Source organism: Macaca nemestrina, chromosome 16 (genome assembly GCF_043159975.1).
Source record: "Macaca nemestrina isolate mMacNem1 chromosome 16, mMacNem.hap1, whole genome shotgun sequence".
NCBI lineage: Eukaryota > Metazoa > Chordata > Mammalia > Primates > Cercopithecidae > Macaca > Macaca nemestrina.
In genome coordinates, this window is record NC_092140.1 from 13,481,377 (window position 1) to 13,507,798 (window position 26,422).

The 26,422-nt window shown below is 37.0% G+C and overlaps 1 protein-coding gene across 1 annotated transcript in view; it reads right to left on the reverse strand.

Annotated features, from left to right (window-relative positions):
* LOC105477975 (propionyl-CoA carboxylase subunit alpha) overlaps positions 1 to 26,422 on the reverse strand; it is a 440,790-nt gene that overhangs the window by 267,007 nt on the left and 147,361 nt on the right. The window contains exons 9-10 of the mRNA XM_011734903.2: positions 10,513 to 10,591; positions 5,098 to 5,200 (exon numbers count right to left, since the gene is read on the reverse strand). Coding sequence (XP_011733205.2) covers positions 5,098 to 5,200; positions 10,513 to 10,591 — 182 coding nt within the window. The remainder of the gene's footprint in view (positions 1 to 5,097; positions 5,201 to 10,512; positions 10,592 to 26,422) is intronic.

Below are 26,422 nucleotides of genomic sequence, written 5' to 3' on the forward strand. Positions count from 1 at the left end.
TGTAATTACTTAACACAAAATAACAAACATTTATTGAGTATTAGTAAAGTGAAAGACAATGGTCTGGTTGCTGGGGACAGCAAATGAGTAAGACCTACTCTCTACGCTCAAGGACCTCACGGCCTATTAGGAAATTCAACTAGTTAAAGATAAAACAGCCTACCTAAGTGGTCTTCCAGTAGTGTGAACAAGTGCTAGATGGGGAATACAGTGAAGGACAAAATTAATTCTGCCCCTAGGATCTTACAAGAAGGACAATCTAAATATCTCCCTTAAATTACAGATTTAAAGAGCCAAGTGTCTACTCAACACCTACACTTAGATATCTAATGGGCATTTCAACCTTGATTTGTTCAACTTTATAACCGGATTTCCTCCCTCGGAAACAAGAACATCTCACAGTCTTTCCTATCTCAGTAAAAGGCCATTCCATTCTTCTTATTTCTCAGGCCAAAACCCTAAAATCACCTTATTTTTTTTTCTTGTACATAACATCCATCTATTAGAAAATGTGGTCTACCTTCACAAAATACCCAGAATTCAATCACATCTTACCACCTCCACTGCCAACCCTATGGCCCAAACCACCATCATTTTCTCAGCCAAATTACGACAGCAAGAACCTCAAAAGGGATCTCTCGGCTTTCATGCTGGCTCTCAATTGCTAAGAACGAATGACTACTGTGTGCCTCCCTTTCTTAACTGTGTCAAATAGGGGTATTTATTGGAGTGTCATATCCTTTTCTCATCATTGTACACTGGATGAATGAATATCAGACTTTAAATTCTGGTATTTCAGAAGAACTGTTCTTGAAGGACCATACATAAGAAGTCTCAGGCCGGGCACAGTGGCTCATGCCTGTAATCTCACCACTTTAGAAGGCTGAGGTGGGTGGATCATTTGAGGTCAGGATTTTGAGACCAGCCTGGTCTCAACATGATGAAATCCCACCTCTACTAAAAATACAAAAATTAGCTGGGCATGATAGCACAAGCCTGTAATTCCAGCTACTCAGGAGACTGAGGCAGGAGAATCACTTGAACCTGGGAGGCAGAAGTTGCAGTGAGCCAAAATTGCGCCACAGCACTCCAGCCTAGGCGACAGAGCGAGACACCGTAAAAAAAAAAAAAAAAAAAAAAAGTCTCATCCAGACCTGGACCAAGTTGGAATGGAAGTTGCATGTATTCTGTTTATGACAGGGCATGATCATTGAGGGCCAAAGAATGGGTTGTGGTAGGTAGTATCCAAAGATGACTCCATGTACAACACAAATCCTGGTAGTCCCACCCTTATATAATTCCATCCAGCAATGATTCTAGACTGGGAAGGAACTTTGCAAATGCAACAAAAGTCATTTTGTGCCGGTTCTGAGCCTAAACCTTCAAAGAGTAGGACAGTGATTTCAAGCAGCTCTGACCAGTGACAAGAATTCTGGATATCCTTGTAGAAATGCTACATGGAGAAGACATGTACAGATACCCCAAGACTTCACAGAGAGAAAGACAGAGGCCCCACTGCCCACCAAAGTGTCTCAGCGAGCTCAGGCTTTACACCATCCTTCCAGGGCACCTAACACGGGACACTCAGTCAAGTCACAGTATAACGACTGCCCCAGAGAACAATGTGTAATGCAAAAGCAGTGGCAGCTGAACCCAAGTAACCCACAGAATCATGAGGAATCGTTAAATGTTGTGGTGTGCTTTGTGGGAAAACATACTATAACAAAAAATTGACCATTTTAACCATTTTTAAGTGTACAGTTCGGTAATCTTAAGTATATTCAAATTCTTGCATAGCCTTAAATGTTGTTTTAAATCACCACATTCTGGGGTGGCTTGTCACTGAGCAAAAGGTCATCAAAATACACAAAATAAACAAGTGGATTTACCAAAGATACCAGATCCGAAATAATATTTATAATAGAAAATAACGTTTATAACAGTACCTAAAATTATAACAGTATCTAAGCTATACTGCTTCCTGAAAAAGCTTTATGATAATAGACTACGCCACATAACGTAAGCCTCAAATATCTAAGAATAAATCTAATGAAAGATACACAAAACCTCTATACTCAAAAATACAAAACAGTGCTGAAAGGAATTAACAAGACCTAAATAACAGAAGAGATATTCCAATTCATGGATCCATGAAAATTCAACGTTGTAGGCTGGGCATGGTGGCTCATGCCTGGAATCCCAGCATTTTGGAAGGCCGAGGCAGGCAGATCACTTGAGCCCAGGAGTTCGAGACCAGCTGGGCAACAAGACAAAACCCCGTTTCTACAAAAAAATGCAAAAAGTAGCTGGGTGTGGTAGCACACGTCTACAGTCCCAGCTACTGGGGAGGCTGAGGGGGAAGGATTGATTGAGCCTGGGAGGCCAAGTCTGTAGTGAGCCATGATTACACCACTGCACCCCAGCCTGGGAGACAGAGAGAGAGAGAGAGAGAGAGAGAGAGAGAGAGAGAAAAAAGAAGGAAGGAATGAAGGGAGGGAGAGAGAGAGGGAGAGAGAAAGAAAGAAAGAAAAGAAAGAAAAGAAAGAAAGAAAGAAAGAGAGAGAGAGAAAGAGAAAGAAAGAAAGAAAGAAAGAAAGAAAGAAAGAAAGAAAGAAAGAAAGAAAGAAAGAAAGAAAGAAAGAAAGAAAGAAAGAAAGAGAAAGGGAGGAAGGGAGGCAGGAAGGCAGAAAGGAAGGAAGGAAAGAAAAGAAAATTCAACATTGTTAAGACGTCAATTCTCCCCAGAATAATCTCTAGATTCAATACGACCCAAATACAAATTTCCCATCAGATGGGGTGTGTGGGAGTGGAGGTGGAGGTGGAGGTGGGAGTGGGTGGGTGTAGGCATAGGTGTCTGTAGGGGGAACAGGTTGACAAGTGAAGTCTAAAATTTTCATGGAAATTCAAATAACCTAAAAAGAATCAAAACTATCTGCAGAAAAACAATACATCTAGACCACTTACAGAATCAGGTTTCTAGATTTATTATAAAAGCAAAATAGTTAAGACAATGACAAAATCTCACTTAATTTGCAACAAATAGTCACTGCAATAAATGATGCTGGAGAAAGTGGATATCAGAATTTAAAAAATTAATCTGACCCTGCCTCACACCAAACAAACAAAATAATAATAATTAAAGGAGAGTAACAGACTTAAATATCATACCTAAAACAAAAAACTACTAACTAGGGTACACAAAGTAGACTTAAACTTGACTTCACTATAATTCAGAACTTCTGTTCTTTGAGAGATATTATTATCAAAGTGAACAGGCAAGCCGCATGAAGGGAGAAGGATACACTACACATACATCTGACAAACGACTCATAAGCAAATAGATACAGAACTCTGACATTCCAATAATTTTTAAAAATCTAATTTGAAAAAGGAAGGCAAGGATGAAAGTTTGAGAAGTCACTTCACAATATAAGCCATTCAAATGGTCAATAAGCTTATAAACAGATGCTTAACATCATTATTCATCCGGGAAATGCAAATTAAACAGACATATCATCACAAGTCCACTAATATGGCTAAATGTTTTTAAAAATTGAAAATATCACATGCTGGCAGGGGTGGCATTAATGGAAACTCTCATGTATTTCTGGTGGGAGTATATATTAGTACAACCAGAGTACCCACTAAAACTAAAAATAACCTTACTACGTAATCCAGTAATATCTCTCCTCAGTCTATCTGAGAGATGTATATACGTTCATAAAAAGACATAGCAATTTATTTCTAATATAAAGAAACTAAAAACCCAAAGATCCATCAATAGGAAAATGGATAAACTACAGCTGAGTCAAACAATGGGAGAGCACAGAGCAATTCTGAGAAGCAAAGGACAACAGAACCTCAGGGAAGAATCTCAAAGACACGATGATGTGTGAAAAAGAAGACATGATAGAGTACACCACCGGATTTCATTTACGCAATTTAAGAACTAATCTATGACATCAGATAAGAACAGCAGTTACTTTTGGTGGCGACGGGTAGGGATGGACTGGGAAGAGGTGTGATGGGACATTCTCTATCTAGATATGGATGGTTGTTACACAATTAGATGTGTGTGCATAGAAATTGTCTTGAATTGTACACTTAAGATTTATGGATTTCACTGTACATATATATGAGATATACAGATATCATATATATACAATATCTCAATTTAGAAAATCTTTTTAAAAAGGCAGAAACAAAGCCTGCTAGCCTTGGAAATAAACTGTGTTCAATGTTGTAAAACATCCAACTGATTATATAAGTTTGGATATTTTTTCTCACTTTAGAAAATTTGAGGATCTAAATGTTGATTTTCTACCCATAAATAATATCTCTGTAAAGTGACCATTAAACTTAAAGAACAAACTGACAGAATCTAGGACTTTTTATATCATGCCCCTGTCAGAAAATACAAGGTCAGCAAAAAACCTTTTATTTATCTGGTTCTCTCTCCACACCAAATTGAGATTTTAAAAAATACTTAAAATTCGTTATTTCTAATTTGACATTTTTTAAAATCAATTTTAGCTATTACATATCAATTCATAGTCATAATGTATAAAATTCGCATGAAGGCATTTTCAACAGGCAAATGAAAATTTCAACAGACTTGTCTTCTTCCTTGTTTTATTTTAGGAAACCCATTTTGTTTTACCACTTTAAGGATTAATATCTTAAACTGAATAGAAGAAATGATTTACGGATCTCTATACAACCAGTTCCTCGCAGAACACCTGTCATAGCAAGCTATATGGACATTTGGTAAACTGAAGTAGTACAGGAGTCCAGGTCAGGCACTTTTTTTTTAAAAAAAATGCCCTATAATGGCCCAGTCTTGGAATGACATAGCCTGGTCAGCTATCTCGGGAATGCTTTTTTTGGAGGTAGATTTTTGTTACCATTCCCAATCTCAAGCAGCATCCGAGCACTTTAACAGAAAGTACAACAGATTCCAAAGGCAGGTAATCGATTTATTTTGTACGTATCAAAACAATTCACAATCATTGTAAATGGAAGAAAAGATCATTCCAATAGGATTAAATGATATTATTTTAAAGTCACAGTTATAAAAAGCATTCTAAATGTACCAACCTGGACTTCTATATGACGAGGATTATCAATAAATTTTTCTATTAGTAGTCTATCATCGCCAAAACTAGAAGCAGCTTCTTGAGAAGACAATCTAAAACCATCCCTGCAAAAAAAAAAAAGAAGAAGAAGAACTGTCAGACTAACAAAACAAATAGAGTTATCATTATAAAAGAAAACATATCAATTAAATATTTATTTTGGCTTATTTTGAACAAAGCAAAAAAAAACTTTACTCAATGTACAAATAACTAAGTTAATTTTGGTTGACCTGCAACTTTTCCACTCCCTAACTCTGTGACCACGGATGAGTTATTTAACTTCCCAGATCCTAGATTTTCCACTGAAACAGGAATGCCGATACTTTACCAACTGCTAAATATGAATTTTTTTTCTTTTTTTTTTTTGTTTTTTTCTTTTTGAGACGGAGTCTCGCTCTGTCGCCCAGGCTGGAGTGCAGTGGCAGGATCTCAGCTCACTGCAACCTCTGCCTGCCGGGTTCAAGCCAATATCCCACCTCAGCCTCCCGAGTAGCTGGGACTACAGGTGTGAGCCACCTCACCCGCTTAATTTTTGTATTTTTGGTAGAGACAAGGTTTCAACATGTTGGCCAGGATGGTCTCGAACTCCTGACCTCAGGTGATCCACCCGCCTCAGCCTCCCAAAGTGCTGGGATTACAGGTGTGAGCCACTGTGCCCAGCCTAAATATGGTATTTTAATCAACCATACAGAGCAAGTAAAATTAATTCCATTTCTTCAACCATAATATACCTTAATTCCACTAGTAAAAATATAAAAATACATCTGTTTGATTCAGAAGTCAGACGATGCAAAGAAAAATGTAAAGGGTTTAGTACCTGCATGACTGGAGTGGAACTACAGCAAATACACTCATTGAGACTGAACATCCAATAGGAAGATTCTCAAGAACACTGCTTAATATTTTAAATCCACATCTTGAAATGCAACTGCCTCCCACATACACCCACACAGATCATTACAATTTTATCTTCTATAAAATTGATCAAAATTAGTATACAAAAGTATAGTTTTTTAAAATAAAAATATTGACCTAATTATTGCTTTATATATTTTGTTCACAAACTATAATTTAAATCATTACTATTAAAATATGCCTATTATTCAAATAAAATAGACTCATTTGACCAATGCATTAAAAACCCAAACTTGGGCGGGCACAGTGGCTTCCCTGAGGTCAGGAGTTTGAGACCAGCCTGGCCAACATGATGAAACCCCGTTTGTACTAAAAATACATAAATTAGCTGGGTGTGGTGGCCCATGCCTGTAGTCCCAGCTACTCAGGAGACCGAAGCAAGAGAATGGCCTGAACCTGGGACGCAGAGGTTACAGTGGGCAGAGATTACGTTACTGCACTCCAGCCTGGGTGAGAGTGAGACTACATCTCAAAAAAAAAAAAAAAAAAAAAAAAAAAAAAAAAAAAAAGGAAAAAGAAAAAAAAAAACAAACTTGCTTGCCTAAAAGTAATTGAGCATATATTGCCGTCTATCCATTGATAAACTCAGCATATAAAATTTAATTCCTTTACATTTAATAGTTTCTTAATCTGAAGATTAAATACCTATATTTAATGTACAACATTAAAATCAATTCTTCTAATCCCCTAAGTGGCAAATGGTACATCTAGTATTATTAGAAATAACTCTCCAATTTGCTTATTTTTGTGCTTTAATTCCTTTTATATTTAATAAAGTTTCTTAATCTGAAGATTAAATGTCTGCATTTAACGTACAATACTGAAACCAAATTCTTCCAGTCCTTTAAGTTGCAAATGGTCCATCTAGTAATATAAGAAACAACTATCTGATTTGCTCGTTTTGCGTTTTCTTTAATAATGTCAGCTCTATTGCTCTATTTGTTTTGTTAGTCTGACTGTTCTTCCTTTTTTTTTTTTTTTTTTTTTTTTTTTGAGACGGAGTCTTGCTCTGTAGCCCGGGCTGGAGTGCAGTGGCCGGATCTCAGCTCACTGCAAGCTCCGCCTCCCGGGTTTGCGCCATTCTCCTGCCTCAGCCTCCTGAGTAGCTGGGACTACAGGCGCCCGCCACCACGCCCGGCTAGTTTTTTTTGTATTTTTAGTAGAGACGGGGTTTCACCGTGTTAGCCAGGATGGTCTCGATCTCCTGACCTCGTGATCCGCCCGTCTCGGCCTCCCAAAGTGCTGGGATTACAGGCTTGAGCCACCGCGCACGGCCCCTTTTTTTTTTTTTTAAAGGACGGTTTTTCATCTCAAGAGCTGCTTCTAGTTTTGGCGATGAGAGACTACAAACAGAAAAATTTAATGATAATCTTCGTCATATGGTAATCCAGGTTGGTACATTTAAGATGAGTTTTAATTATCACAACTTTAAAATAATATCATTTAATCCTACACTCCACCTAGTAATATTGGAACTATTTGCAGCCAGGCACCGTGGCCCACACCGTAATTCAAGCACTTTGGGAGGCTGAGGTGGGTGGATTACCTGAGCTCAGGAGTTCGAGACCAGCCTGGGCAACATGGTGAAACCCCGTCTCTACTAAAAAACAAAAAATTAGCCAGGTGTGGCAGCATGCGCCTGTAGTCCCAGCTACTTGGGAGGCTGAGGCAGGAGAATCGCTTGAACCCAAAGGCAGAGGTTGCAGTGAGCTGAGATCGCACCACTGCACTCCAGCCTGGGCAACAGAGCGAGACTCCATTTCAAAAAAAAAAAAGGCACACACACACACACACACAACTAATTTGCTTGTTTTTGTACAACACTGCAAGTAAAAGTGATTAGAAGAAAAATTTTAAAACATTGCAAAAAACTCTTATTTCTCAGAGGTCTCAGAGGAAAGGTATCAGTCCTCCATTACATCATTGATTTAGGGGAATAAAGTTTAGATCTCAGGAGGCTGCAAACTTCAAAGAAACTGGAAGCAAAATTAATTAGTTTTCAATACAATACAATCAACTTTTTATTAGATTGGATATAACAACAGAAAGAAAAAATATAGCACTTTACAGTTTGCCTCCACCATAATGATTGAGAGCTTTCATTTTGCATTTAAACCCACACCACCACAAGTAAAAAGTCAAAGTCACCAAAATAAAATAAACAGCAAGTTTGAAAGCATTGCCAACAACATATTTTAGAACTCATGGGAAACTCTATTATGAATATCATTTGTGACATTCAATTATACATTCATTCAATAAGTATTTACTGAACTTTGTACCTGGATATATTTCAGATGCTAGGAATACAAAAATAAAAGAGAAATTGCACTCACAATGCCAAAAGTCTTAGTGGGGATATTCAAAAATATAGACACAATTTCTCAATCATGCGATACACTTCATTTAAACTTGAAAAGGGAAAACAAAGTCAGAGACTACTATGAAAATATCTAAGTGAACCTTCAACAATCTTCATAATTCTCACCCAAATTTACTATATAATAATTACAGGTTGGGCGCAGTGGTGCATGCCTGTAATCCCAGCACCTTGGGAGGCCAAGGCGGGCAGATCACGAGGTCAAGAGATCGAGACCATTCTGACCAACACGGTGAAACCCCGTCTCTACTAAAAATATAAAAATTAGCTGGGTGTGGTGGCGTGCACCTGTAGTCCCAGCTACTCAGGAGACTGAGGCAGGAGAATCGCTTGAACCCAGGGGGCGGAGATGGCAGTGAGCCAAGATCATGCCACTTCACTCCAGCCTGGGTGCCAGAGCGAGACTCTGTCTCAAAAAAAAAAAAAAAAAAATTACAGTTTTTTAAAAATCTTTCAGATGTCCTACAGATTCTAAGACAAGTCATAGATGCTACTTCCCCCCCCCCAAAAAAAAATAGGAAAGATGTTACAAGAAAAAGACAGCCCTTAGGATAAAGGAATAAAGCAATTAAGCACTAAATTTTCCTTTGTACCTGAAAAATAAAATCTTTGTGGATTATGTAAAAACCAATTACTTTCTCCAGAGGGAGAGAGGAAAAGAAGGGGTGGATAAGTTGTGGCATGGTGTTCACGGTTAGTGGCTCCAAAAGACAAGCACAGGCATGTTTGCAGTACTGTTCTTTCCCTTTTCAGGTAGTTTTGACTTTCCAAAATAAATAAGGGATATAGAGCAACTTTTTAAAATGAGGAGCTTGTACTATTAAATCTAATAGTCACGCCTGTGTGGATCTCAAGTTTTCTGAGATAGTTTATTTATCAAGTTGAAGAGAGTAATATTTTAAGTAGAAAATTATTCATGTATTTTTATTAATTTTATAAACATGTTTTGAATCAATGTGCTATTTACTTGCCAAGAAAGAGCTAAATTATTTACACAATGATGCCTAATATATGAATGGATATGGTGATTTCTCAAAATATTAAGCTCTTAAATTAAAATTTATAAATCAACAGCAGCACAGCAAACCTCACTTCCAGGAAACTATAAAGAGTAATCTGCACCATAAAAGAGTATATTACTAACAGTAGCCCTGGGGAAATGACTAATAAGAAACCTGAGATCCTAAGATGAATAATGAAAAATAAGCGCTAAGCATTCAGTGAAATTGCTATGTAAGTACTGTGCAAAATAGAAAAACAATGAGAAAAAAATCTGAAGTCCACAAAATACACATTTCTTGCAAAACCATTGTGTTCGACTTCTTTATGATACCATTCTTTCCCACAAAATGGGCTGTGGCAGATTGTCTTTTCCAAAGATGGCCACAACAGTATCTCCCATTCCACATGCTCTTCTAAGAATCTCGCCCACTCTCTCATGAAGACGTGGAGACTCAGTCCCCTCCCCTTGAATTTGAGTAGAAGCTGTGTTCACTGGAGGGAAACCTGTGTAACTTCTGAGACTGGGTCATAAAAAGTATTCTAAATTACAGTAAGAGTGCATTCCATATAAAGGACACAGTAATTTCAAACTCAAGGAAAAAGAATATATTTCACACTCTAAAATTATCAAGGTACTTCACTACTTTTATGCACTAGCAAAGGAAAGCAAGTACATACTGAGGTAATACATTAAGTCTCAATGAAATTATAACTGCTTTTAAATATAGTTGGTTTAAATCTTTAGATGACATTTAGAATTATATAGCCAAATCTTAGTAATTTCTGCCCAGAAAATAGAATCATGACTGCAATTTTTAAAAATATACTGTAAAAACAAAAAGAAAATCCTTTGTTAATGTTTAAAATAGTAAAACCCTTTCTATAATAAGATAATCATCATCAAAATATAAATAAGGAAGGTTTCCACATAATTTCAATCTTTTTCCCATTCAAAAGTGTAAAAATTAGATGGTTACTATAATTACTCCATTATGCTTTTGGTATCTGTTTACCTGTCAGTCTAATAAAACTCTAGTAACTGCAGTTTTCATCAAAAGTGTATTTTGGACAGCCTCTCACCTGGTCTCTTCATCATCCCAAGCGATGCGCATGCCTTTCCCACCACCACCTGCTGAGGCCTTGATCATGACAGGGTAGCCTAACAGCAGGGAAGAATTAGACAGAAGTTCAGACTTTGATCATAGGGATGTATGAACATGACAACTGACCACATGTTCAATAACGCAGAAGACAATAATTAATTTATTTAAAAGTTCCTTTCTTTAGAGTCAGGAAAATAATACCAATGTAATAATGTATTTAAAAAATGAGAGTGTGACCACTATAAAAGAAAAAAGGGTACTTGTACCAATAAACATAACATTTTCCCCAGTAATAAAAGCTAAGAAAACATACATAAATTAACAGTGGAGTCCAAAAACAGAAGTACAGTATTAAGTAACCAAAGAGATAAGAAGCAACTTATATAGCACCAACAAACGTGTCCAAAACTGAGGTTTGCATGCATAACAAACTAAATTCCCTTTTTTCAAAAATGGCGATTTTCAAGTACTTCAGGTATTTTCATCTGAAGAGTCACAGAGAACCCCTACCGCTTTTATCAGCAAGAACTGACATGATGGTACTGGGGAAAATCCAAACATGGCTATGATACTATGGGCTGGAACAGAAGCTCCAGGGCTCACTGGTATCAATGGAGAAGCTATTCCACTGTTCCATACATTCAACAGGGTGTTATGAAAATACAAAGGTCAAAACAAAGGATACTTCCAGCTAAAGTTTTAAACTCATAAAACTGTCATCAGTTACATGATTAAGTATTTAGTTATTATACAGTAAAATTTTTGACAGCAGGAGTCATTTATAACGATTTATCAAGAAAAGTGTGGAAACGTCCCCTTTAGATGTTTTCTAAAAACAAGGTAGAGATACTCCTATGTTTGGGACCATTTGTTTATGATCTTTTCTAAAGAAAAAAGAGCTCAGTGAGCCTTATCGATCCTTCCTGGCCTGTGATGCTCTAACGGCACTCAACTCAAGCTATAGGATCCTTAGAGGCAAAGGGAAGCAAAAGCCAAACGTCACAGACCTTTTGAACCCCAAACCACAAAACATCACTCTTAACTTCAACTTCGTTAAAATGGCACCTGCTTCCTAAGTGTTTTACAATTAATTTAATTTAAAATTTTTGGCCGGGCGCGGTGGCTCAAGTCTGTAATCCCAGCACTTTGGGAGGCCGAGGCGGGCGGATCACGAGGTCAGGAGATCGAGACCATCCTGGCTAACACGGTGAAACCCCGTCTCTACTAAAAATACAAAAAGAAATTAGCCGGGCGTGGTGGCGGGCGCCTGTAGTCCCAGCTACTCCGGAGGCTGAGGCAGGAGAATGGCGTGAACCCAGGAGGCGGAGCTTGCAGTGAGCCGAGATCGCGCCACTGCACTCCAGTCTGGGCGACAAAGCGAGACTCCGTCTCAAAAAAAAATAAATAAATAAAAACTAAAAATAAAATTTTTATATGTTCATGATGTTTATATGGGCTGGTATTTTTGAAACAATGTTCAGTGCACTGAGAAGAAAGATAATATGCTCTTACATTGGGAGCCTTCAAATCCAGGAAGACAGAGGCAAAGGACCCAAATAATTCTATCACTGGCTATTCAAAACAGAAAGGATCATAGAGAGTAGACAGAAAAATAATTAAGAAAAGTGTATTATCAGAAGGGCCATCTAGGCTGGGCACAGTGGCTCATGTCTGTAATCCCAGCACTTTGAGAGGCTGAGGCGGGCGAATCACGAGGTCAGGAGATTAAGACCATCCTGGCTAACATGGTGAAACCCCATCCCTACTAAAAATACAAAACTTAGCTGGGTGTGGTGGTGTGCATCTGTAGTCCCAGTTACTCAGGAGGCTGAGGCAGGAGAATCGCTCGAACCTGGGAGGCAGAGATTGCAGTGAGCCAAGATTGCGCCATTGCACTCCAGCCTGGCGACAGAGCGAGACTCCATTTCCAAAAAGAGAAAACAAAGAAAGGGCTATATAAATGATGCTAAGAAGAATGAGCAGGACTTGAACATTTCAGGCAGGAATAGCGGGGAAAACAGAGGTGGAGATTATAGGACAAGTTTAAGGAATGAATAAAACAATTCAGTTGAAGTACAGAGTTATCTGCAGGATGGTAGGGGAAAGAAAACACAATAGAAAACATAGATGGGTACAAAGTATGCAAGATTGTGCACGCTTTGATTCTTGATTCTGCACAAGTTTTAATCCTGCATGAGAGAGGCAAGAATGGTATTTGTCTCATTCACAATAATAAGCATAAAATAATCCGAATGAAATCAGTAGAGAAGAATTAGCCTGTTTTAGGGGAGTGAAAAGGCCCAATCTAAAAATTTGAAACTGGTATACCTGCAAAATCCTGTTTACAACAACATAATAGATCCTTACCCCCATCCTCTCAAAACAATATTTTATCAATGTATCATCACAAACCATTTATCCATGTAACAGGAAACCACTAGAGCTGAGAGATAGCCCACATCTCCACTACATTCGGTTCCCTCTGAGGATTAGGAAATTTGCAGTTTTTCTGGTTCCAGTTACTAATCTTATTTTAGTCATTTACTGTGGACCCTGGACTACACAGTGATTTCTGATTTTGATTTGTGAATTTGTGAAGGCCTCCCCAGCCATGTGGAACTGTGAGTCCATTAAACCTCTTTTTCTTTATACACTACCCAGTCTCTGGTATGTATTAGCAGTGTGAGAACAGACTAATATACCTCCTTAAAAGGAGGTGAATGTCCTAGTAGAAGAGATTGCTTTAAAAAAAAACAAAAATCAAGCCCTAGTGGTCTTCCCAAGTTTTTCCTCACCTTCCAGGTCCTCTCATTGGATGCTTACTGCTACTACCTTATCTCACCCCAGACACAGAAGTGACTCCCCTACTGACACTGCACCTCCAACACAGAGATAGTCTCCACTCCTTATTCCCTTCTGCACAATAAAAGAGGCACTAACACTTCCGAAAAGAAATTTACTAAGTACTATATGAGAAAATACATGAAGAAAATACAGAAACTTAGGTTAGCAAAGTACTACAAAGTTTCCATTCCTACTTTTCTGGACTCAGTTTTCAAGGGCACGTTTAAGTGCAGGAGAAGATATCTTCTCTGGGTCCCTCACCTCCCAGCTACCAGTGTATCTTACTTTCTACCACAAAGCAAGCAGTCTTCTTTCTAACTCTACTATCAAATTTGTATTCATCAGCTTAAAAAATGTTTACTGAGTATACACTATCAGGCTTATCTGGCTCTCTGCAGGCTACGAAGACCAGCAATTCAGAAAACTCCCTGCTATCTAGCAGACAATGATATACAAACATATACGCATCTAAATATATGTGTGACTCAGGTGGAGTGACTCACACCTCTAATTCCGGCTACTTGGGAGGCTGAGCTGGAGGGACCACTTGGGTCCAGGAAGTCAAGGCTGCAGTATTTATGTATGTATGTACATATATTAATATAAATAATAAGTGAATGTATGTCTTATATACAATGTAAGATAGTGATGACTGCTACAATAAAACAACACGGAGGGAATAAATGTAACTGAGTGATAGGGTTACTGCTCTTTGAAAATGCTTCTCTGAGAAAACTGGTATTTAAACTGAGAACCTAATGACGAGATAGAGAGAGCACTCTGAAAATCAATGAGGGGGGATGAGTCTAGACAGAAGGAACAAGTTGGAAGGTGTGATACAGGAAAGGGAAGTACCTAATACAGCATTTTAAAAGATCACTTTGGCTGCTGTGCAATGAATGAATTGTGAAACAGCAAAGGTAGAAACAAGGAGCTGATAAGGAAGCCTTTGCAGCAGTCCAGCTAGCAACAGAGAGAGAGAGAAAGACAAAGACTAGAGTTAGCGACAGTTTGGATGTGAAAGATAAGGGGATGAATGAAGGAAGATTCTAGGCGCTTAGGAGATCTTCCGTTTAGTTATGGATTCCAGGTTAAAAAGAATTATCTTTTTTGACCAACTGATAATGTCATGTTTACCTACTCAAGACATGATAAATAACCTTACTTTTCAAGCAAAATCCATGCCACACATGATAGCACAACCTGGTAACTTAAAAGCTGATAAAGTGACGCCCTATCGATGCAACAGGGGCAAGCCGTATAATAAAGAATCTTACGTGGTTTTCTCGCCCTAACTTCTTGAATTAAAATTTCATAGAATATACTTATGGGAAAGGAAAAATAAAAAGAAGGGAAAAGAAAAGTATTTCTTAGGAAATGTCTTATTCCTAATATAGCGGTACGAATCAGAAATCTCTCATGGATCAAAGAGAAGATGTGATGGGGAGTGGGGGTCTTCTTCAAAACCAATCGCAAAACACCTATAATTAACAGCAAGGCCTTTGTCTCCTCAAAGAAAGGTCCAAGGTAAAAAGAACACAGAAGATATTTCAGGAAGTAGAACAGTCCTCTAGATGGACAGAATAGGTCCTGATATGGGTTATAGGACCTCAGAAGAGAAAAGACCCCCCCACTTCAAGAAGGAACTCGGACAGAAAGGAAAGAAATCCCCAGATGAAAGTTGCACATGAGAATTGCATAGAAATCAAATAGTACGTGTTGCTTTGTTTCATTTCTTTATGCTCCTCTAATGTAAACTAGTTCACTTGCCTTTTGGATCCCCTCAGCCTCCCTAGAAGGGAAGGTGTGGGTTTGTGTTTGTTGTTTTGTGTTGATGGTGGGGGGTGCTCTTCATGACCATGGTATTTTTTAAGAATCCAGGGTGGCTGTTGGATAGAATATTCCACAATTTGAATATACCTGATTATTCACTCATTAAATTCCAGATTTTTAAGAAATCTTAAATACAAAATAGTTGATATTGTATCCTCGAGTTCTTCCATCACATCAAAAGTAAAATAAAAAGTCAATTTATCCCAAACTGATAACGTTTGATTACTTAAGATGGCATCCATTAAATTTCCTCACAGAAAGTATGCCATTTTTTTCTTAGCAAATAATCTGACATTGATACATTGAAACTGTGATGATCCTATATCCAAACAATTTTCACCCATTATTAAAAATGAACATTAATGACTCCTGCTTTAATCAATATCTACATTGTTCACTGCACGATGATTAAAAAAACATAAAGACAAAGATCTTTGCCTGTCTTCTTTGTTGTTTCTGCACTGGCTGAAACTGCCTAAAGAATAACATGCAAAGTAACAGTTACTAAGTAAATGTATTAGTTAATAATCTGAGCAGCTGTAAGTCATTATTTTTACTGCTGTAATCTATTTCACCTATGAACATACTGCAGCATTATGCATTCCACTGTGAATGGACATTCAGACTCTATCTTGTTCTATTTATATAACAATGGTCCTTTGAATATTTTTGTACTTGTTGTCTGGAACTTTGCATATGAGTTTCCTGTATCTATGCAAAAGAGTACAACTGCTGGATAGTACAAAACTCTTATAAATTATTTATTTAAAAAGATCAAATCTATTCACTTTTCTTTATCTCAGTTATCATAATACTTAATCGTAATACTTACACAAACCAGCAGTCCAGGACTCTTGCACTGGCCTACTAGCAGAACTCCCTACATTTGCCCCCATCCAAGTCACATAGCGGTCAGTGAAATTTTCTTAAGGTATATATACTATCATATCTCTCTCCTGCCTACATCTCTCATGGGTTTACATTATACTACAAAAAAATCATAGATGTATAATGAAATAGAAATTATGAACCAAAGGATAGGAAGTGTGGCGGGTAGACAGACAGCATAATATAAACTTGTCTAATCAGAACACCAGAAAGGCCTATGCTAGACTTGCCCTAAGAAAACTTTTTTAAAGCCTAAAAGGCCTTAACCTAAACAAAATTAATGTTCCTACTAAACATCAGTATCTTTTAAATAAAGGTAACAAAATCCAAACACACAATATAACATTTACAATGTCTAGAATCCAACCAACAATTAAGAGATAGGTGAAGACACAAAATGTGATACATATCAGAAGGAAAATAGCTGACAGAAATAAACCCAGAAATGCAGACTCTTAAAACAGTTGTTACAAATATCATTATAAGTTACAGCTATTACGAATGGGTAAAGTGATTTAGAGAAAAAAATAAACATGATGAGGAGATAAACAAGAAAAAAATAAAAATTGTGAAGTTGTGAAGTTAAGTTTTTAGATATTAAAATGACTAAAAAGTCCAATATTATATAAAAAGAATTATATACCATGACCAAACGGGATTTAGTCCTAGTACGCAAAGCTGATTCAACATCTACAAATCAGTTAATGTAATCCATCACATTAACAGGCTAAAGAAGAAAAATCATATGATCATATAAATAGATGTAGAAAACGCATTTAACAAAAATCAACAATCACTGAGTTCAGCAAACTAGGAATAAAGAGAAATTTCTTGTACTTGATAAAGAATATACACAAAAAGCCTACAGCTAACATCACACTTAATGACAAGAAACTGGATGCTTTCTCCCAAAAATCAGGAACAATACAAGAACGTCCCCTCTGACAACTCTTATTCAACATCTGACTGCAGATTCTAGCTTATGAAGTATGTCAACAAAAGGAAATAAAGAGTAAACAGACTGGGAAGGAATAAATAGAACTGTCTTCACCAGTGAATAATATGACTGTCTATGACAGAATTCCAAAAAAATCAGCAGCAACAACAAAATTCTTGGAACTAATAAGCAATTATAGCAAGGTTACAGAATACAAATTAATATACAAAAGATGATCACATTCCCATATACCAGCAGTGAACAACTGGAATTTGAAATTAAAACAATGCCATTTATATTAGCGCTAAAGAAATAAAATAGGCATGAATCTTAAAATATGTACAGTGTATCTATGAGGAAAACTACAAAACTCTGATGAAAGAAATGGATGAAAATCTAAATGTACAGATAATCAATGTACATGGATAGGAAGACTGAGTATTGTTAAGATATCAATCCTCCTCAATATGATCTATAGGCCGAACACAATTAAAATCAAAGTCCTAGCAAGTTATTTTGTAGATATCAACAAACTGATTCTAAAGTTTATATGGAAAGGAAAAGACCCAGAATAGACATCACAATATTGAAGAAAAAGAACAAATTCAAAAGACTAACACTACCCAACTTCAAGACTTACTATAAAGCTACAGACATCAAGACAGTATGGTATTGTCTAAAACAGACAAATTACTCAAGAGCCCAGAAATAGACCCACACAAATACAGTCAACTGAACTATGACAAAGAAGCAATGGTAATTAAACGGAGATAGTCTTTCCAAACAAAGGGTACTGGAATAACTGGATATTCATTATGCAAGAAAATTAATCTTGCCACAATCCTATACCTTTCACAAAAATTAACTCAAAATGGATCTCAGACCTAAATATACATTGCAGAACTACAAAATTTCTAGAGAAAAATAGAAGAAAATCTAGGTGACTTTGGTTTAGCAACAAATTTTTACATATAATACCAAAAGCACAAACCATTAAAAACTGACACATTTAGCTTCATTAAAATAAAAACTTCTGCAGTCCAAATAACATTCTTGAAAGAATACAGACATGGTCAGGTGCAGTGGCTGATGCCTGTAATCCCAGCACTTTGGGAGGCTGAGGTAGGCAGATCACCTGAGGTCAGTTCAAGACCAGTCTGGCCAACATGGCAAAACCCTGTCTCTACTAAAAGTACAAAAAAAAAAAAAAAAAAAAAAAATCAGACGTGTGTGATGGCAGGTGCCTATAATCCCAGCTACTCAGGAGGCTGAGGCAGGAGGATCACTTGAACCTGGGAGGCGGAGGTTGCAGTGAGTAGAGTTCACGCCACTGCACTCCAGCCTGTGCAACAAGAGTGAGACTCCATCTCAAAAAAAAAAAATAAAGACATAAGTTCTAAACTGGGAGAAAATATTTACAAAACCCATACCTAAGAAAGAACTTGTATCCAAAAGATACAGAGCTCTTAAAACTCAACAACAAGAAAACAAATCACCCAACTGAAAAACGAACAAAAGATTTGAACAGGCATCTCAATAAAAAAGAAACACAGATGGCAAATAATAGTATGAAAAGATGCTCAATATTATATGTCATGAGGGAATTGTAAACTGAAACTATGATATACTACTATGCACCTATTAGAATGACTAAAATCCAAAACACTGACAACACTAAATGTTGCCAAAGATGAAGGACACCTGAAGGAATGTCTCCAAGTTGAAATTTCTATAGCAAACACTGAAACAACAGAAATAGAGTATAAAATTTCCAACATAGTAGAGCGGGGAATGGGAAGGGAAAATAAAATAAGAACAAGAGACTTTTTTTTTAAGTCATCATCAAAAAGAAGCCAAGAAAGAAAACAGAATCCAAACAATGGAACAAACAAACCCCCCAAAAAGTAAAATACATAAATAAATCAAAATATAATTTTAAATACAATAAATATGAATGAACTAAACTCTCCAGCTAAAAGACAAGCTCCAGCAGGCTGAATAGAAAAACAATAAAATAAAAATCCAGTCCAAATTTCGATGTGCACTTATAAAAGACACACCTAAAACAACAGTTCACTGGCAGATAAAAAAGATAAAGAATGATACAAGGATAAAACAAAAATAAGCTTGTTTAGGAATATTAATATCCTAATTAGACTTGAAAACAAAAAAATTAGTCATTATGTTTTGATAGCTAACGAAACATGATACACTGTAATATACCTATTATCTAAACAAGGACAAAACCTAACAAGCAATGAAAAATTGGAAAATCCACTTTTTCAAATATAGGTCCATCAAATATCCAAAAACCTCATAAGAAGGCTCGATGTGGTGACTCATGCCTGTAATCCCAGTACTCTGGGAGGCTGAGGCGAGCGGATTACTTAAGGTTAGGAGTTTAAGACCTGGCCCAACATGGTGAAACCTCATCTCTACTAAAAATACAAAAAAATTAGCCAGGTGTGGTGGCAGGCACTTGTAGTCATAGCTACTCAGGAGGCTGAGGCAGAAGAATTGCTTGAACCCAGGAGGCAGAGTTTGCAGTGAGCCGAGATCGTGCCAATGCACTCCAGCCTAGGTGACAGAGCAAGACTTTGTCTCAAAAAAAAAGAAAAAAAAAAAGGCCGGGTGCGGTGGCTCATGCTTATAACCCCGGCACTTTCGGAGGCAGAGGCAGGTGGATGACGGGGTCAGGAGATCAAGACCATCCTGGCTAACATAATGAAACCCCATCTCTACTGAAAATGCAAAAAATTAGCTGGGCATGGTGGCAGGCACCTGTAGTCCCAGCTACTTGGGAGGCTGGGGCAACAGAATGGTGTGAACTCAGGAGGCGGAGCTTGCAGTGAGCCCAGATCGTGCCACTGCACTCCAGCCTAGGCGACAGAGCCAAACTCTGTCTCAAAAAAAAAAAAAAAAAAAAAAAACCACTCAGGCCGGGCAGAGTGGCTTATGCCTGTAATCTCAGCACTTTGCGAGGCCGAGGTGGGCGGATCACCTGAGGTCAGCAGTTCAAGACCAGCCTGGCCAACATGGTGAAACCCCATCTCTACTAAACTACAAAAATTGGCCGGGCGTGGTAGTGGGTGCCTATAATCCCAGCTACTCAGGAGGCTGAGACAGGAGAATCACTTGAACCCAGGAGGTAGAGGTTGCAGTGAGCCAAGATTGCACCATTGCACTCTAGCCTGGGCGACAGAGTGAGACTCCGTTGTCTTTAAACAAAAGAAAAAGAAAAAACCTCACTAGAAGTTTTGAATATCCTAATAGGTAGGTTTGACCTCTTGAGTTATCGATAAGACACTGCATATAAGAATTTGAGAATATAAATTCTTTCAGGAACATACAGAATGTGTATTCAGAGTGACTTATTCCTTGGCCATAAAGCAATTTTCATCAATTCTGAAAGATTTTTAAATGAAAAAGATGATACTCTCTGACCACAAAGCAATTAAGTTAGAAATCAATAATACAAAAAACTAATTTATTTTCCGTTATTTAGAAATACATCACTAGGCTTGGCATGGTGGCTCACACTTGTAAATCTAGTACTTTGGGAGGCCAAAGCAGGAGGATCAGTAGAGCCCAGGAATTCGAGACCAGCCTGGGCAACATGGCAAAACCCTGTCTCTACAAAAAATACAAAAACAGCAACAACAACAAAAATTAGCCAGGAGTGGTGGCTTGTGCCTGTAGTCCCAGCGACTCCAGTGGCTGAGAGGGGAGGATCGCTTGAGCCTAGGAGGTCGAGGCTACAGTAAGCCATGATCACACTACCGCACTCCAGCCTGAATGACAGAGCAAGACTCTATCGCAAAAAATTAGAGAATTAAAATACATCACCAAATAACATATGAGTCAAAATCGTAGCAGAAATCTGAAAATACTTAGAAATGAACAATCATGAAAAATATATGTCAAAGTTATTAAGTACAGTTCTCTGCCCAGATCCCTAGTTTAGGACATTGCCCCAACTGTTGGAAGTATTGTCAACCAACAGCTGATCTGTCCTCAGCTTTCTGCCTAAGGTCATGCCCCTTCCTAGGGGCAGCCTACACCCACTAGTTAGTTGATACAGGTGTATAATGGCTGAATCCTCTTGCCCGAACTTGGAACAACTATGAAAGACCAATAAATATTCACAGCTCTCTAAATTATTAGCTGATGCCTTTGTTGAGAGAGAATCAATTCAACTTTTCCCTTGGCTCAGTTTCCTTCATTCCCCCTCAGGTACTGGTCCCAAAAGTATTTCCCCCAATAACCTTCCAAAGTCTACCTCCAAGGGATTGCAAGCTATGATAAGAGGAGTACATTTGGAAAGCCTATTACAGTGATGTAGGCAAGGGATGACACTACCTTAAACAAAGAGAATAGCACCAGAAATGCAGAGAAGTAGATAAATTCAAGAAATATTTAGGAGATGATGGTGATAATCTGCAAATTTCAAAATCACACAATGAGATATAATAGTAAACACCTCGTCATGAAGAATATCTTATTGATGATTATAGAAATTGAGGCTTTTCTATATGATCTATGACATTGCAGATAGTGGAAACTCCATCAGCCTTAGCCACTGAATAAGGACAGCACAGAACCAAACACCTCCTTCCCACCCTACAACCTGAGAAATGAACATAAAGAATGAAGAAAAACTAAATCTGTGTTGTTTAGAGTCACAGGGGAGGGGCAATGAAAATGTGGTATAGTCGAGCTCTGGTGAACTAACGACAACTCCGCAAACTCTAATTAAATTAGCATATTACTACAGTTTTCCAACGAATCCAGTTCAGAATCTACTGGGAAATTTAGCTGCCATGCACCACGTGTTGACTACACTGAAAAATTCCTGCTGTAGATACAAACAAGGAGACAGTTTAAGTTCAAGCAAATTGGGGAAATACACCCTACTATCAATTCATTACTCACTTCTCATTTGATCATAATTTTCCACTGATTTTATTGCTATCTTTAAGTCACAAAATAGTTACATTTAGTTTCATCATTATCAATTTAGTTTTGGAGTATCATTCGAGTTGGCACACCTCAGACTGAGGTAATGCACATTTGTGTCAATACTATTTGGGGTCTGTAATTATCCAGTAACTAGTAAACATATATATGTTGGAGTCTATGATTTATCCAAATCTCTACTACTACTGCACACACACGCACACACAGCCTTTCCTCAGTTTGTCATACACATATATACAAATAACTACATAAACATATTTAAATAAGACTGAATCAATATTCAGTACCTATAAAGATATAATCAAGATGTATTATACACTAAACAAACCAGTACATGACACTATTTTATGACACTATTTCTTTGGCAGATAAAAGCAAAACTGATTTTGCCTGCCTATTATTTCTCTCTACTTAGGCAAATAAAAATACTAGATCCCTAACTCTGCTCCAGGGATCGGAAATCAGTGCATTTCAGTGCACAGATTACAGCAAAACGCTTCACACACAGGAAGTTTCCAAACAAAAAAAGGAATTTTTTTTCACATTACAATGTGTTTCCACATTACTGCCTGAATGTTATGCACAGCCTTTTCCAAGAGAGTAACAGAAAAAGGAAAAAAATGGTATACACAAATGACTAACAATAAAACAAGAGAAAGAAGATGAAGGACTGAGAGAAATAAAAAGAGGCAGAAACAGCAAATTTAACAGTAAAAGACAGAAAAAGAACCTGTAAAATTATGCTTAAACCCAAATGTGCATGTTGGAATAATAAAAGAAAATATAAGCACCCACTGGAAAGGAAAGAAGAAAAAAAGCCACAGAACACATGTTCCTCTCTCCCAGGGAATATCATTCTAATCTCTAATGACCACATCACTTCAATAATAGGAAAACAGTAAAATAAACATCTCATTATTTAATGGATTTCACAAAGATTACTTTAATGCCATTTTCTTTAACATAACTTTTCCTTAGGCGTTTGTTATTCAATCTCCTTAAATATTAAATGTCTTCTCCTGAAGACCAAATTGGCAAATAAATTAACAAGATGTAAGATTGTGAAGAAGGTATAAATTGTAATATTTTTGCAAAGGTTTCTTCCATATAACCTTAACTCCAGAGTCATACATAACATGTGAAAATTTTTCTAAGCTGCATGAAATAGACAAAATAAAAAGATTTCCGACTTAGCCACATATTTTATCCCTCTTAAGTATTAACAATTGGTTGTATATAAGCAACACAAGCAACTTTTTAAAAAAATGTTACATTATGCCAAATGGAAGATGAGAAGAATAGGCAAAGGCAAACAGCCAGGGTGGAAAACAAAGGACTACCATAGCCCCCACACACTAAGCAGAGACAGAGCAGAGGCCGTCAGAAGACTAATAGTAAAATACGTCAAACGGGAGAGCCAAACTTTCAAAGAACATAAGATGTCATGGGAACAGGTTAGTGTAAAGGCAATAAAGTTCAGTAAAAGACTTTCATATATTTGAATCTTAGATTCCTACAAATCTCTGTTAGTCCAACCTAATGAACACAAGGACGGCCTACAAGAATTGATGACTAGTAGTCATTAACAAGTATATACACAATTTATTTGAATAATCCTAGATCATGTTGTTTCAATTATCTATTTGCTGAAAGTTTATAATGTTTTGCTTAATATTCCTTCTTTTCCCCAGGTATCTCTATTATAAAACTGAAGATTAAGGGGGAAAAGGGAGAAAATTATAGCCAAATTCTGGTCTATAAATATTACAAAAAAACTTTAAAATATGTGATTGCTTAATTCATTTATATACACATGTATACATATTTCATTTTGATTCATTCACCAAATAACCACTTGCTGAATATATACTCTGTAACAAGCATTAAGTAATAGAAATACAAAGAAAACTAACTCATGGTGAATTTTACTACAAAATAGTAACCAGCCAGATGCGATGGCTCACACCTGTAATTCCGGCACTTTGGGAGACCAAGGCAGGGGGATTACTTGAGATCAGGAGTTTCAGACTAGTCTGGCCAACATGGGGAAACCTCATATCTATTAAAAACACAAAAATTAGCCAGGCGTGGTGGTCCATGCCTGTAGTCCCAGCTATTGGGGGGCTAAGACAGGTGAATTGCTTGAACCCAGGAGGCAGAGGTTGCAGTGAGCTGAGATCACGCCACTGCCCTCTAGCCTGGGCAACAGAATGAGACTCTATCTCAAAAAACAACCACAACAACAATGAAAATTTTACTCTGAAGTAGTAATCAAATTAATATAAAGCAATCATTTGCAAAGAAAAATAAAATTTATGTATTGCAGAGAATCCTATACTATTTTAAGAAAAGAGCAATCCATCAATATAAATCAGTACATGTGGGGAAAAATATTTCTACATCAAACTAATTCTTGGGAACATTGTGAGACATGGGTAATACTTTATGAGCTACTGCTCCTGTTTGTTATTACATTTTCTTTTCCTTTAACAATTACTTTAACTCAATCAATCCTCTTTTAATAGTTACTTGAGAACAATGCACATTATATTGTTATCGGGTAGAATGGTCATTATATATCCATAAGGTCTAATTATTATATAGTGCTGTTCAAGTCCTCTATTCCCTCCCTTACTGATCTCTCTAGATGTTGTATCCATTACTTATAGTGTGCTATTAAAGTCTCCAACTATTATTGTAGAATTAGTCTGTTTCTTCCTTCAATTCTGTCAATGTTTATCTTAAGTATTTTAGGAATATGTTTTCTGGTACATATACATTCATAATTGTTAATCAATATAAAATGTCCTTCTTTGTCTCTTATAACAGTTTTGGACTTAAAAGTTTATTTTGTCTGGCATTAGTATGCCACCCCAGCTCTCTTTTGGTTACTATTTGCATGGGATATCTTTTTCCATCCTTTCACTTTCAACCTATTTGTGTCTCTGCATCTAAAGTGAGTTTCTTATAGACAGCATATAGTTGGGTCCCATTTTTTCAATCCATTCTTCCCTCTGCCACAGTAAGATGTTACTGTACACACACACTAAGATGGCAATAGTTTTCATTATAAAAGAAAGAAAATAACAAGAGTTGGCAAGGATATTAAAAGACTGAAAGCCTTATACATTCTTGGTAGAAATGTAAAATGGGACAGCCACCATGGAAAATAATTTGCTAGTATCTCCAAAAGTTACACATAGAATTACCACATAACCCAGCAATTTCACTTCTAAGAATATACCCAAATTAATTGAAAACAGGTATACAAACAAATACATGGATGGAAATGTTCATAGCAGTACCATTTACAATAGCCAAAAGGTAAAAATAAACCAAATGTCCATCGATAGATTAATAAGTAGATAAGGCCAGGTGCAGTGGCTCATGCCTATAATTCCAGCACTCTGGGAGGCCAATGTGGGTGGATCACTTGAGCCCAGGAATTCAAGATCAGCCCAGGCAACATGGTGAAAATCTATCCCTACAAAAAGATACAAAAATTAATCAGGCATGGTGGCACACACCTGTAGTCCTAGCTGCTCAGGAGGGTAAGGCAGGAGGATTACTAAAGCCCAGGAGATCGAAGCTGCAGTGAGCTGGGATCACACCACTGCACTCCATCCTGGGCAAAAGAGCGAGACACTGTCTCTAAAAAATAAACAAAATGTGGTAAGTACATGTAACAGAAAATTATCCAACCATAAAAAGGGATAAATGGTAGAACATGGATGAACCTTAAAAACACTATTCTGTGTGAAAGAAACCAGACACAAAAGTTCATATGTTGTGATTCTATTTATATAAAATATCCCCAGAATAAGTAAATCCATAAAGACACAAAGTAAATTAATGGTTGTCAAGGACTAGATAGAAAGAAAGCAAGAAGTAAACACTAATAAGTACAGAGTTTCTTTGGGGAGTAATGAAGATGCTCTGAAATTAGATAGTGATTACAGTTACACAACCTTGTAAATACAACAAAAATCACCGAATTGTGCATTTTTAAAGGTTGAATTGTACAGTATTAAAAAATTATCTTTTTCAAAATCTAATCTTTAGTATAAAAATCTGAACAAATTACCTCCAGGGCCAGAGGGTAGGTGAGAACTGACTTGGAAGGATCATGAGGGAACTCTCCAGGGAAACAGTATGTTCAGCATCTTGGTGGGGTTCCAAGTTACATATATATGCATATGTCAAAATCAATAAATACAGACTTAAGATTTGTTCACATTATATTGTGTGCGAATTTGGCATCAAAATAACAAAACTGTATACAAATACTGAATTCAATTAATAACACATATGTCGAAGTATTTAATGTGACATATACTGGTTGTGCAATTTACTCTGAAATGCTACAAAAATAAAATGGATTAGTATATGAACAGATGAGTGGTAAAGC